This window comes from Anopheles nili, chromosome 3 (assembly GCF_943737925.1).
Source record: "Anopheles nili chromosome 3, idAnoNiliSN_F5_01, whole genome shotgun sequence".
Taxonomy (NCBI): Eukaryota; Metazoa; Arthropoda; class Insecta; order Diptera; family Culicidae; genus Anopheles; species Anopheles nili.
Window position 1 is genome coordinate 28424896 of NC_071292.1, and position 13452 is coordinate 28438347.

At 47.2% G+C, this 13452-nt stretch overlaps 3 protein-coding genes across 3 annotated transcripts; 1 reads left to right on the top strand and 2 right to left on the bottom strand.

Annotated features, from left to right (window-relative positions):
• Positions 1–891: 891 nt before the first annotated feature.
• LOC128725538 (uncharacterized) lies at positions 892–5701 on the top strand. The gene is made up of 5 exons (XM_053819291.1): positions 892–1028; positions 2732–4156; positions 4224–4551; positions 4624–4917; positions 5003–5701. Exons 1-5 carry the CDS (start codon positions 892–894, stop codon positions 5267–5269), a joined length of 2451 nt encoding a protein of 816 aa, XP_053675266.1. The 3' UTR covers positions 5270–5701.
• A 692-nt stretch (positions 5702–6393) lies between these two features.
• On the bottom strand, positions 6394–7717 carry LOC128725397 (protein YIPF6). Its single transcript, XM_053819139.1, has 5 exons — positions 7619–7717; positions 7413–7547; positions 7096–7340; positions 6864–7021; positions 6394–6800 (listed from the first exon to the last, which is right to left on the bottom strand). The coding sequence occupies exons 1-5, from the start codon at positions 7643–7645 to the stop codon at positions 6682–6684; spliced, it is 684 nt and encodes a 227-aa protein (XP_053675114.1). The 5' UTR covers positions 7646–7717; the 3' UTR covers positions 6394–6681.
• A 715-nt stretch (positions 7718–8432) lies between these two features.
• On the bottom strand, positions 8433–9503 carry LOC128723208 (uncharacterized). The gene is made up of 3 exons (XM_053816927.1): positions 9367–9503; positions 8965–9292; positions 8433–8907 (listed from the first exon to the last, which is right to left on the bottom strand). The coding sequence occupies exons 1-3, from the start codon at positions 9501–9503 to the stop codon at positions 8479–8481; spliced, it is 894 nt and encodes a 297-aa protein (XP_053672902.1). The 3' UTR covers positions 8433–8478.
• Between the last annotated feature and the right edge of the window lie 3949 nt (positions 9504–13452).

Consider the following 13452-nt stretch of genomic DNA (forward strand, 5'->3'; position numbering starts at 1 on the left):
CATGAAATAAACAACAACATCCAATCCGTTGCGCTTCCTATCAGGCCACAGTTGATAAGCGATACAGGGGATACTACACGAAACTCGGCTGCCACACGTCGCAGGAAGAAACCACGATGGGCGTCGATAGCGACCGACCCCAAATCGGGGTATGGTCTGAATCCCCTCGTGCGTAGGTAATTTGGGCAATAAACTAAACAAAAACCACACCGATCGGTTGTGTTCAAACAAACCCCCGGCAAGGTTTCGTACCGGCGTAGTGCCCCGTGTGTTCGACACCGACTGATCTGTGGTCCGGTGGTAGTGTATTGGTGTCGATCGGATCAACCCGACGGTGTTGTTGTTCAAAACGGCCGCCATCTTCCACGACGACGATTACGTGCCACCCGGTGGCCCCACGGGCTCGGCGAAACCGGCAGCAGCTGGTGCGAGCTTTAAAGTGTCCTTTATCAGCTGGCGGCACCCAGCGCTGCCGGATCAGTTGAATCTCAACTGCACGGTGAACAGGCCAGTTCTACTCCGTTCCCCCTTTTTTTTGCAGCGCTCGTTTTGTCGACTACCGGTGGAAGGATTTTTTGGTGTGTTTGTTTGTTTGTTTGCGCCCCAGTGCCCCGCGAATGGGATCCAGCGGATTCCGCGGAAGGATTCAAGCGAAACAGCAGTGCTTCTCAAGCGATCAAACAAACGCGCGGAAAGCGTGAACAGAAATCGTGTGAACAGCGTGCTATGAAGCTGAAGAATAAGTCGAACGGACCCGAATAGGAGCTGCGAAGGCAAGGCATAAGTGAAACGGACTGGTGGAGCCCGCATCGGACAAAAGGACATCCGCTCCAGAGTGATAGTGGCCGCGAGTGTACGAGTGTTTTGCGATCAGATCATCCCCCGTGCAGGATGGCTACGAACTGTGAGATCACCATCACCGGACCGCAGGAGGCGCACACGAAAAGCAGCCTGATCGTGGTCTCGAACAGGTTGCCGTTTGTGTTGAAGCGTGACTCCAAAACGGGCCAGCTGAGTCGTCATGCAAGGTAGGAGGGCTCAAATTTTCATCCTCACCATTGGCCAACGAAAACGGTTTGCACGAAACACAGGCTACGGAATGTTGTGATAAGCGAATGTACTGTGGCCGCAGCCAAAAATCACGAAACCACCCAGCGAGGCTTTATTCTGATTACGCACCGAGCGTGATTAAGACAATTTGGCGCGTTTGCTTGCGCAAATGACCTCCCGGAGGATGTTTACGGAGGATGCTTTTCGTTTTTGTTCAGTGTGTCTATTTCGACTATTTTTTTTTTTGGCCGTTCGGTGCTGTTCTTTCGTCAAATCATTTCCAATCGTTGATGCTGGGTAATCAAATGTGTGTCAATGTTGACTAACCTTTGACACGGTAGTCGCAACGTCATCCGGGAGATGGGGCGAAAGGTCAACCAGGGAACAGACGAGTGAGAATGTAAACAAAGTAACCGGGAAATAGTAGACAGCGAATGAAGTGCTCTTTTCTCATTGGCCCAAACGACTAAGCAGCATAAATTATGCTGGAACAGCTGGAAAATGAGAGTATATTTTTCAAAATGGCACGTTCAATTGGATAGCTCCTTAAAACACCTAAAAAATAAGGAGATCATTGCACTAGGTAATTCGTCGGCTCCGATGCTCAACGACCCAATCCGTCAATCTACTTGACGGGTCATGAATTTGTGGGTAATTTACTTTTAATCCAACGATAAGATATCGCCGGGAGGAGAACAAAACGCACTCGCTTATCATGGATTTTTTATTGGCAGAAGTAAGACAGCAATACGATTAATTTAAGCTCACTTCAATTATCACCGGGTGATCAACAGCTGTCACCTATCAGCGGTACGAAGCAATCCTGGGGTTTCTAAGGCCTTCCCAAAGGTTTGCTGATTGTTCCGATATTGATACCGCTTATCATGGCACAGGATGAATGGTGCTAACACCACAACCCCCTAGGGAATAGGGCCCCCCCATCGTAACGGAGAGTAAGGTTACAAAGATATTGCCCTCCGGACATGTCTGCGGTTATAATGTACCGAGGATGCAAACCGTTCAAGTTAGCCTGATTGCCATAGCAACCTTACAACTGCCTGAATTTGGCCCCTAGGAATGCCATTATCGAATGGATTCGATTTTACGGCGGAATTACGTTCAACCCCCGCGGACAGCCCTTCTTCACGTGATCGGACCGATTCGAGCGTTACCGGTTGATTCGAGAACCGGCCAGCAAACGGCCCAATAAACATGGCATCCTCCTCTCTAAGCCTTATCAGCACGAGCACGAACAGCCAACGACATTCGTTTGGCTGCCACCATAGTGCTTCACACGCCTGTTTAGTGTGGGGAATCGAGGAAAGTTACGCCTCGGTAGTGAAAATCTCTTCCGCATCTGGACCACTGCACTGTCCCCTTGTACTTGGGGTTCAGGGTTACGGTATTCGGAGTGACTTTCACGATGCGGTTCCGGAATCGGTCAAACGGGGGGTTTTCTTGTTTGTCGTCGCACTTAAGGCGTTACTACCGGGGATTAGCTAAAAGGCTAACCCACTCTCGGGCCCTAGTAGACGATTGTCATTCTACTGGCGAGTGATAGCGATAGGCGCGCGTGTTGAGAAATATTATCATTTTCCCTGTCCAATGTTTACACCATTTACACACACACACGGAGTCGTCTATCTTTACAATCATCTTCCTACACGTTCTTCTATTTCAGTGCCGGAGGATTAGTCACCGCGGTCGCGCCGGTCGTGATCAAGGGCAAGGGACTGTGGGTTGGTTGGTCCGGCATAACGCTGACGGATGAGAACGAACCGATCCCGGAGTCGGACCCATCGGACAATACGCCCACTGCCGGGTTGCTTTCGGATCAGGTCGTTTCGGTGAACGTAGAACCAAAGCTGTTTGATAGCTACTACAATGGGTGTTGTAATGGGACGTTCTGGCCGCTGTTCCACTCGATGCCGGGAAGGGCCACGTTCTGTGCTGATCACTGGCGATCGTACTACGATGTGAACAAGGAGTTCGCTGCCAGGACGATCGAGGCTCTCGAGAAGGCTGTCAGCAAGAACACCCATCAGGGTGTGCCATTGATCTGGATTCACGATTATCACCTGATGTTGGCCGCGAATTGGATCCGTGAGGCTGCTGACGAACGGAACCTTCCGTATCAGATTGCGTTCTTCCTGCATATCCCGTTCCCACCGTGGGATATCTTCCGGTTGTACCCGTGGTCGGACGAGATCCTTCAGGGCATGCTGGCGTGTGATATGATTGGGTTCCACATTCGCGATTACTGTCTCAACTTCGTGGATTGCTGTCAGCGAAATTTGGGATGCCGTGTGGACCGGAAGAACCTGCTGGTTGAGCATGGTGGACGTTCGGTGCGTGTTCGTCCACTTCCGATTGGCATCCCGTTCGATAGGTTCGTCGAACTGGCGCATTCGGCGCGTAAGGTGATCAACACCAACCAGAAGATCATTCTCGGTGTGGACCGGTTGGACTACACGAAGGGGCTTGTGAACAGGCTGAAAGCGTTCGAAGTGCTCCTTGAGAAGCATCCGGAACACCGGGAGAACGTGAGTCTGCTTCAGATCTCGGTCCCATCCCGCACGGACGTGAAGGAGTACCAGGAACTGAAGGAGGAGATGGATCAGCTTGTGGGACGCATAAATGGACGTTTTACGACGGCCAACTGGTCCCCGATACGCTACATCTACGGTTGTGTCGGTCAGGAAGAGCTTGCCGCCTTTTACCGGGAGGCGTCCGTGTGTCTGGTGACGCCGTTACGTGATGGAATGAACCTAGTAGCGAAGGAGTTTGTAGCCTGTCAAATCAACGAACCACCTGGTGTGCTGATTGTGTCCCCGTTTGCTGGTGCCGGTGAAACCATGCACGAAGCGTTGCTTTGCAATCCGTACGAGTTGGATGCCGCTGCTGAGGTGATACACCGTGCTCTCACAATGCCGGAAGACGAACGCACGTTGCGGATGTCTCGTATGCGTCGTCGCGAGATGCAGAATGATGTGAACAGTTGGATGAGACAGTTCCTTAAGGCGATGGGATCGCTGGAAGAGGATGACATCGGTACTACCACGATGCAGCCGGTGACTGTGGATGACTTCGATGATTACTTGTTGAAGTACGAGACATCTTCCTCAACTCGTTAATGATCGTGAAATAACTGATCGTTCAATTTTCTTCCACAGCTACATCGGGTATAATCATAAGCTCGCGCTTTTGCTCGATTACGACGGAACGTTGGCTCCGATCGCGCCTCATCCGGACCTGGCAACGCTTCCGCCGGAAACGAAGAACGTCCTGCAGCGATTGTCGAACCACTCGGACGTGTACATCGCCATCATCTCGGGGCGTAACGTGGAGAACGTGAAGCAGATGGTCGGAATCGAGGGCATTACTTACGCCGGTAACCACGGGCTGGAGATACTGCATCCGGATGGCAGCAAGTTCGTGCATCCCATGCCAATCGAGTACGAGGATAAGGTCAGCGGTTTGCTGAAATCGTTGCAGGATTCGGTAAGCTAAGGATGAACCGATGGGTGCTTTAGATAAGCGGAGGACATTAATTTTTGGTTCTCTGCTCGGTAGGTATGCGGTGACGGTGCTTGGGTGGAAAATAAGGGACCTCTTCTGACGTACCATTACCGTGAAACTCCGGCCGAGTTGCGTCCTGCTATGGTGGAAAAAGCACGTCAGTTAATCATTCAGTTTGGGTTCCGTGCGGCCGAAGCGCACTGTGCGATTGAGGCAAAACCACCGGTACAGTGGAACAAGGGACGTGCATCGATATACATCCTGCGAACGGCGTTCGGTGTGGACTGGAGTGAGCGTATTAAGATCATTTACGCTGGTGACGACATGACCGATGAGGACGCCATGATGGTACATTATCTATTCCCAAAAAACCGCTCCTACATTCAGCCTCCAACAACTCACCATTCGTCTTTTTCCTGTGTCCTTTCGACAGGCTCTCAAGGGTATGGCGGCCACGTTCCGCGTTACGAACTCGCAGATCATCAAAACCTCCGCCGAACGGCGTCTGCCCTCGACCGATTCCGTGCTGACCATGCTGAAGTGGGTTGAGCGGCATTTCATGCGTCGTAAGCCACGTGCCAACAGCTTGACGTATCGTGGCAAGAAGAAGGACTGCGTAAAGATGCAGATGGCTTTCGATTTGGTGCCGAATACCAGCGCCGCTAACAGTGCCGCCAGTAGTTCCGATGAGCGCGACTAATCGCTGTCCTCTTGGGTACTCTAGAAGTGGCAAGATTTGCACCACCGGCCTTAGTTCCCGTTGTTATCCGCAGTGACAATCTGCTCTAGTTATTTCTGCTTCCAAAAGTATCGTTAACATTTGTTTCTTAAGTTGTTGCTTTGTTTGTTTGCTAAAAAACAATTCAAACTTTCTGTCTGTTGGAAGCATGCTAAATTGTTTCATGTGAATTAGCGTCTAAGTTTTACGATTGCGTAGCAGCGATGATGTGAGAGCTGAGGAAAACAATGAACATTTTGTTTCAGGAACATCAATGATATTCGTACACCGTGCTTGTAGGGTTAGGTTAGTGAAATAAATTCCTAGTGGTTATTAAGCAAAACGAATAAATTGGTTGTGTTGGCAGCCACCAAAAATTTCCAATCCAACAGAGGTATTGTTGGATGCAAAAACAACTGATCATTCAGCGTGAAACCTTTTCTTTGAAAGAAGATTATCACAAATCAAGGGCATCTATTGGTTGAAGTACCAATGCACGCTTGTTGATTGCGCAGTTGTAAAACCGTCGCACGACACCGAAACTGAGGCATATTTATGACCTTATTGTCAATCGATGCAATAAGAGATAAACCGAGACAACCGAGTGAAGTAAAGGTAAAGTGTTTCAATGGACATTTGTATTCTTTTTTAATACTAGTAGCATTGGCCACTACTAGCAGCAAGGTAATCTTATGTTTTTCTTCACATGTGCCATGTCAATACACTTCCCGTTCCTGTTACGATAAGGTTATGATCGCTGTTATCAGCTAACTATTCAAAATTCTAGTCAGCGTAAACGTTCCATTTTTTCTTATTTCATCTTTCCTTAGTTTATTGTCTGCTAAATAGAGAATTCTTTCCGGCTTTTTTTTACAAAATGTAAGCTAGTCGAACTGCAACAGTGTTGTTTTTCAAAACGAATAATAGTATTTTCCGTTCATAGAAAGATTTTCTCATAAACTAACAGCAAACAGTTACTAATTTATATTCGAAAACGGATCATGCTATTTAAAATTATTTGGCATAGAGAAACGAGAGAAAAAATTTTATTACATTATCTGAATCCATGGTACGAATTCATCATTTTATTACACTAGTCTGTGGAAAGTTGTATAATACAAAAGGTGATTCAAGCATTCGTACAGTAGCAATTAGTCTAAGTGGATTATTAATTTTTTCCCACTTGTTCGTTAATTTTAACCTGCAACTGTGCTGGCCGTGATGTCAGCTGTACATTCCGCTAGACTACTCGTAGTGCCGTACAGTACGCACTGGCGCGAAACAGTCGATCAGAAAGTACACTTTGGACATCGTTTGTCCTTGTTTCAGTCACTGCTCATGGTTTGCTATCTGCGTCCATCACATAGGAAATCATAGCACAGCTTCAAGACGCATTACACGTTACTATGCGCAATTACTAGCCAAGATATAATAAAATAGAATAAAAATATGGGGTACACGGCCAGAGCTTTCCGATTCGGTGGTTGACTGTCGCCCAGGAAAATTATAGAAGCTGCAAGATATGTAACAATGATTACTCCGTGAAGTTTGATATTTTTTAGTCTTAAAGCTTTACCATAAGTAGCCCAGGCGAAACCGGCTCCTGCTAACAGAAAACGAACGAAGAAAAGGAACGTTGTTTGGTTGGCAAGTAGCACTATCCGGCAGAATAACAGAGCTAACGCGCACGGTGTCAGACAGTAACCCAGGACACAAACTGACTGGAAGAACGATCTGAAATAAACCGAATATAAAGTAAATTCATATCATACAAATAGACAACAATGTTGAAAACAGAGGACACATACATATTTCCTCCCAACAACTTTGAGTTAAGCGTTACAATCATGGCACCGATCCACACAATAACAAATACTTGTGCAAATTCCGGTCCTCCATCCTCCATACTGTCGGAAGTTCCTTGAAGGATTGTGGCCATAAAAGTGCACAGTACAAGCGGTCCCCAGAGATCCCATTCTTTTAGAAGCGTGTTTTTCTCTCTTGGTATGAGGACGTGGTAGAATTTGACACCGACAGCTTTTACGTCACGCATCTGGAAAAACGATGAATCAAGTCAATTCATGAGAATGTTCCGATCTACTGGAAACACTACACGGTGCCTTACGATTGTGTCTCTGATCGGTTCATCGAGGGTATTGAAATTCGGTGCGCCAGGATTTGTCGTGTTTCGCTGTATAACAGAAACGGTCATTTCCCCGTCCATTAATTCGGAGGGCGATTCCAGACCTTCATCGTAGAGCTGAGCAGAAATCAATGAATAGGAAATTAGAATAAATCTAATCGAACATATCCTGCATCCGAAACACCCACATCTAGCCTTGCTTCTGGAGACGACATAGTTTAATTCGAGAGGAATGGTACTAGTATAAATAATTAACATGAAATCTACACTACCGCACTATTTTTTCGGATTTTGTTTTTCTTTAGCTTGTTTGACAGCTGTTTATTGTGACACACCGACAATCGATGACGACTGCTCGAATGCCTTATTTGTCAACAATCAAAAGATTGTCATGACATTACCGGGTAAATTGTGGTTTTAAATAGATTAAAAACATCATTGAATAGCTTTTTTAGTTATTCAAGCTTAAAGCTCATCAATTTTTCATCTTTACTGTCTTGAAATGAAGCTTTCATTTCACAGGTAAAATAACAAAAATTTCAAAATCAGATTCAAATATATGGAGTATATTCGAGCAGTTGGCTACGATTACACGTGCATATGTTTTTTTTAAACAGCGAAAACATATACAAAATTTATGTTATATTAACTTATTTGTACGATAACATATATCATATATAAATAATTGACAAAAAATAAGATTCTGGGTTTTTTTTAATCGAGTTTTTATTAGCATTGTAAAACAGATACAGAAGTTAAAACGAGAGGCATTTTGAACTGTTCTCATGGCTGTGTAATAAATAACGTTGAACACATGCATGTATTTCATAGCTTTCTGCACAGAAAATGAACAGAAGATGGTAAACATCTTCGAGTTGCATTTATGTCAATGCAAATGCATTCCAAGAGCAAGTTAGATGATAAGAAGAGCGTTAGGAGATAAGAAGCAGTTTGTTTACAAACACCATATGATTGTCACGAAAACAACGTCTTCACTGCCAATATAAATATAAGCGCGATTTTTATTGATGCAGAAAACTCACCGGCCTCATGCTCTGGCTCTTGCTTCGATCCACTTTAGCAGGTGATAAACGGATTGCACCGACGGTATTTTATGGTCAGCACTCGTCACTAAGTCCTTATCTTTCGTCACCCGGAACGACCTTCCCGTGCCCTTGATCATCTTCATCACATCCTCATCGGTCGTATCGTCCCCAGCAAACAAAACTTTCCGTTGACGCCAGTTAGGGTCGAAGCTGGTGCCCAGGATGTACTCTGCCGCCAGTCCCTTGTTCCACTGAATCGGAGGTTTACCCTCAACCGAGGCGTGTGCCGGATTCGCCCGGTAACCGTACGATTCAATGATCTCCTTGGCGCGCGCTGCCATTTCCGGGACATACTTCTGGTCGGTAATTTCCCGAAAGTGGAATGTTATCGACACACGTTTGTTCTCAACCCACGATCCGTGATGCACCACCTGTTGAAGATTCAAATCGTTTTAAGCGTGCACTTAATGTGTTGAACCGTGCCTTACCTCTCGCTCCAAATGGTCAATCATTTTTTGAAAATTATCCTCTACTTCTTTGGGTATTCCCTGGTTGTGGCGTGTCCCGTTCGGATACAATACCTCCAGTCCATGGTTGCCCGAGTAGATTATGTCGTTTATACCGATCTTTTCCTTCACTCCGTCAACGTCGCGCCCGGAAATGACCGCCACGAAAGCCTTGCCACTGGAGGCGATATTCCGTAGGGCTTCTCGCATCTCATCGCTCATCTGTGTGAGGTTTGGGTGCGAAGTTAGCTCGGCCAACGTTCCATCGTAATCCAGTAGGAGCGCAAACTTATCACCAGGCTTGAGGTAGCTACAAAAAAAGCACAAAAAACGGATTAGATCGTCGCCCCTAGCTTAGATCCACCGGTGCCCGGGAAAACGTACTCGCCAAGATACTGATCAAAATCGAGCTGCGACATGTTCAACGCGTCTTCGTCGTCCGCCGGCCAGCTTATCAATGGCCTAGAGCAGTTAAGGAATATTAGACAAGAAAGCACCGCCAACAGCGCGCTTCGGGCCATTCTATTTCTGCGTCCACGACTGCCACAGTGTTGGTAATGGGGGCTAGTGGCGCTACCAAGCGTTGGCGTTCGTCTCGACCGTTTCGTAAGTCGTCAATGTGATGTCTACGGTGATGATTATCACCGATCGATTACAGAGGCTACGTTCTTCTCACACGTTTCGTTTGCTCGCTGGTCACTGGTTGCAACTGCACGCGACTAAGGTCCCGAATTGATTGCAGCTCGATCGGTGTTTCCTTGTTTGCGGACCACGTTCGTGAAACTGCTCTATCAAATTTCATCCTATGCTCTTTTAGCTCACGTTTGTTTCGTTCTAGTTCCTCCATCTTTTGCAGCTTCTAGCTCTAGGCGAGAAAAGCAACCGACGTCAGTCGGTTTTCTTCTTGTCGTCCTTCCTTCGACACGTCACGTAGATAACGGAGCGGAGAGTGATCGTTTGTACATAGCTTACCTATCTAGGTTTGGCTCTAGCCGGCTTGAAGCACTTGGAGTCGCGTGGACGACAGGGCAGGGCTAGATTCGGTGTTTTTGCTATTATCGCCACCGGCTGGCCAGGGCCAAATGTAGGTTATGAGCTCCCTTGCGGGGTTAGTGCGATCGCGTAAACAAATTAAAAATAGCTGGAATGATGCCGCGGAAAATCCTTCTGTTTTAATGGATCGTGTACATGTAGCGTTTATGACTGAAGCAATCGATTACAGGATCGTATTAACGCGATCTCTTTTGATTTTTCCTGCACAAGAGGGAAAACGTGGAAAAGAGCTACACCATCACGCATTAACTACATGACATACAGTTATTCTATACGATATTTGGGTGTATGCATTTCAGGAAATTTATTTCAACATATCCTATTTTCAGCCTCGGATTCTTGTAACTTCATTCATGCTCATTTTGTTAGAGTTCCAAATATAGACGCCATTGTAGGCCATGTAATGCCATTGTATTATCAGGAAACGTGTGGAAACGCAGCGCATTTTCACACGACCATTTCACGGGGACACACAAACACACAGGTGAATTAAACAGCCACCTGCAAAACGCTATCTAACCGGTTTCGCTTAGAAGCCTGACACAACCGGCACTCACAATGCTTCGGGAGGAACACAGTAAACCGTTTCCAGCGAGGACGATTTTCCTGCGCCATATGTTTAACCCCGTACGGGCTATTTTTGACCCATCCGTTTTCCCGATGTCGTTTTCCCACGAGCCGTAAGGAGTGTTTTCTCCTTCACCGTTCCCGTCAAATCAATCCCACCCAGCCGTACGAGAAGCCATAATCGATCACACCCCTTGCAGCCGATAACCGAGTTTTGGGGTGAGATTTCCGTGACCTTCAAATATGAACCGATGCGACCTGGCGAATGGTTAGAAGTGAACGGGCTGAGGGGTTTTTTTCTTTTCTCTCTCTCTCCACCCGTTTATCTGCCTATCTACCGATCTGCCGATAATAATAATGAAACCACCGTCAAGTGCTTCAACCAGGATAACGACGCGTGGAGGTTGCGCTTTTCGGCGTACTTCATTGCATCCATAAATCACGCGCGATGGCGAATCGCACCCGTGGGTAGAACCGGGTTCCACGTGCGTGTTGCTAACCCGCTACCGCATTAATCAGGCTCACCCGGGGAAGCAACTCGCGGATGAGATTTCAGTGGCGAGCGTGCGCGTGTGCGAAGGATGCGTCTCCGGTTCCAGTTCGCGTTCCATGCGATGTCCGCCCGCCCGCCATCAGATAACCTCAATACGCGAAACCCAGGGCAGCCTCCAACTAATCCCTGCGTGGTCGCGATTAGTTGCGCTTGATTTGGCGCCACAAAACGAACCCGAATGCCTGTCGTGCGCCGTGTGGCCGCGAACGCAGCCATTGTGAGATCAATTTACATAATGTTCACACGTCAGGTGCGGGCGTCGTTCGGTGCCATTTTATCTAACGCTGGGCCGTGGGTCGAAGAAGCACCGTGGCCAGACCTTCGGGTTGGCGTTGCGGTTATTAATTGCACGGTTATTCGCGTGGCACGTTGGTAACGCGCCCGGACAGCTGCTAAAGTCGGAAGGGCGGAAGACGTCCCGACGGGTCCTTGGATGGGTCGTTTTTCCGGAAACGTGGAACGTAATCCGACGGATGCGTTCGAATGCGTGGAAATATTTTTATCGTTCGCATCCGTTTGCGAACGCTGATTCGCCGCGTCGCCATAGGACAGATGCCTGCGGAGCGTGGCTTTCAGTGGCACGAAACCGATTAATTAGAAAGTTGATAGCTTTCCGATGTTGTTTGCACCGCCGATTAGGGCGAGCTATAAATATTTGCGATCAACTCCGGCCCTGGGTGGAATGGCTGCGCGAGGCTCGGTCGTGATAATGGCCTCTTGGGGGATGGCCCGCCGTTTATCGCTGATCGCCAGTGGGTGAATAATTCCAGAGGCCAGTCCAGTGCCCTCCAGGGCGGAGTGCTTAATGTCGCTTTTCCGTTTCCACGATAGGTCCGCGGAAAAGCCGATGTCCGTGAAGCTTTTTGCGAGTTATGTGCGGACGAAATTTACGAGCCCTTTTCTATCCGCCACGAAGCGGTTTGTCAAAGGCTTGTACTTTTGTAAGGACGAAAACGCCCTCTTGCGCGGGAAAAACAAACTCCAACTTCAGAATGCAAACACGTTTTCCACCCCCCCAGTGCGAAGAAAAGAAGTAATTTTCGCAAACATTTCCCATTGCCAGTTCGTATTGCGACGTAAAATAATCGACACCCGCCTCGTGATCGTGAGGGATGGCGACAATCAACGATGGACGATGGCGGTGATGGGTGTTATTGTGTGCTTAGAATAATTGGCGCACTGTAGCTACAACTCGTCCTGGTTGGTGGGTGTCGGGCGTAAAGTTGGCGCTGTTTGCTTTGCAATTTGTCGCCTCACTGCGACGCAACGGAGACCGACGGTGTGCGATGGAGTGGGCCGCTGACCTCGCTTCACCTGTGGAACAAAAAAAAACCCTAACCGTTCGAATCCTTAGCGAGGCACGAATGCAAGAACACGCCACATATCAACAGGCGGCGTACGATGCCATTCAAAAAGCCCCGAAGCATCGATCGTTCGAGAGCGGAACGGGCACGGAGAGTTACGTCGGAGGGTGGTGGTCGGAAAAATCCGGATCAAAACAGAATGCGAGAAAACACCCAAACATCCCCCACGTCGGGTGTCTGGTTGGGGTTTGGGAATGGCCAGAGAAATTGAGAGAACTTCCGGTCGGGAGCCGAATCTCGAACAGAGAGCACTATGGGATTGTGCGGGGATTAGATTGGATAGTGAAGTCGTTTTTTTTTATTAATACTGAGAAATAGGATTACGTACAAGTTTATGAAAATTTCCACCAAACAACCACGATACACCTCATCCAAGGAATTTCATAGCATCGTTACTTCGAATCTGATTAAATTTCTTTAGATTCTTTCTGACGGGACAGCTGTGATGTATTTCATCTTCTTCCTAATTATCCTCCTTTTGGTTAAAATGCCAAGAAATTAATTAAACATATACGGGCATGTTTAAAATTCTATATTTGACTATTTAGGGGATGTAGGGCGGAGTTTTGGAACAACCAAATACCACTAACATTTGTAGTCTACGTCTATGTGTGTCAGCCTATTATCAAAATTACTAATTTATTTGCCAATAAAATTGAGCCACTGTTGATCTACGGAGTTATGGAATACGCGAGTTAGTTATGTTATTTATTTAAGGATTAGATTTGTATAATTATTTGTGAGCTGAAAGGCATTTCCTCCCAATAGCCACTGAGAACCTTATCCCGGACTAACTCGGTTAAGATAATACGTGAGTTTTTTACCTGAACATAGAAAACAAAATCATTTGAAATCATTGATCAATCACAGTAATTCCGTAGCAAATACCAAAATTTGCCTGCCTGCGTTCTTTGGCACCCGCAGAAACCATAG

Excerpts from the sequence above, each read along its gene's own strand:
- LOC128725397 (XM_053819139.1), bottom strand. The coding sequence starts at position 7,645 with ATGTCGTCTCCAGAAGCAAGGCTAGAT. Across the intron at positions 7,341-7,412 it reads AACCGATCAGAGACACAATC|ATGCGTGACGTAAAAGCTGT; the intron begins GTAAGGCACCGT and ends TCGTTTTTCCAG. Across the intron at positions 7,022-7,095 it reads AAGTTGTTGGGAGGAAATAT|ATCGTTCTTCCAGTCAGTTT; the intron begins GTATGTGTCCTC and ends GGTTTATTTCAG.
- LOC128725538 (XM_053819291.1), top strand. The coding sequence starts at position 892 with ATGGCTACGAACTGTGAGATCACCATCACCGGACCGCAGGAGGCGCAC. Across the intron at positions 4,157-4,223 it reads TTCGATGATTACTTGTTGAA|CTACATCGGGTATAATCATA; the intron begins GTACGAGACATC and ends TTTCTTCCACAG. Across the intron at positions 4,552-4,623 it reads TGAAATCGTTGCAGGATTCG|GTATGCGGTGACGGTGCTTG; the intron begins GTAAGCTAAGGA and ends TCTGCTCGGTAG.
- LOC128723208 (XM_053816927.1), bottom strand. The coding sequence starts at position 9,503 with ATGGCCCGAAGCGCGCTGTTGGCGGTGCTTTCTTGTCTAATATTCCTT. Across the intron at positions 9,293-9,366 it reads TTTGATCAGTATCTTGGCGA|CTACCTCAAGCCTGGTGATA; the intron begins GTACGTTTTCCC and ends CTTTTTTTGTAG. Across the intron at positions 8,908-8,964 it reads TTGACCATTTGGAGCGAGAG|GTGGTGCATCACGGATCGTG; the intron begins GTAAGGCACGGT and ends AATCTTCAACAG.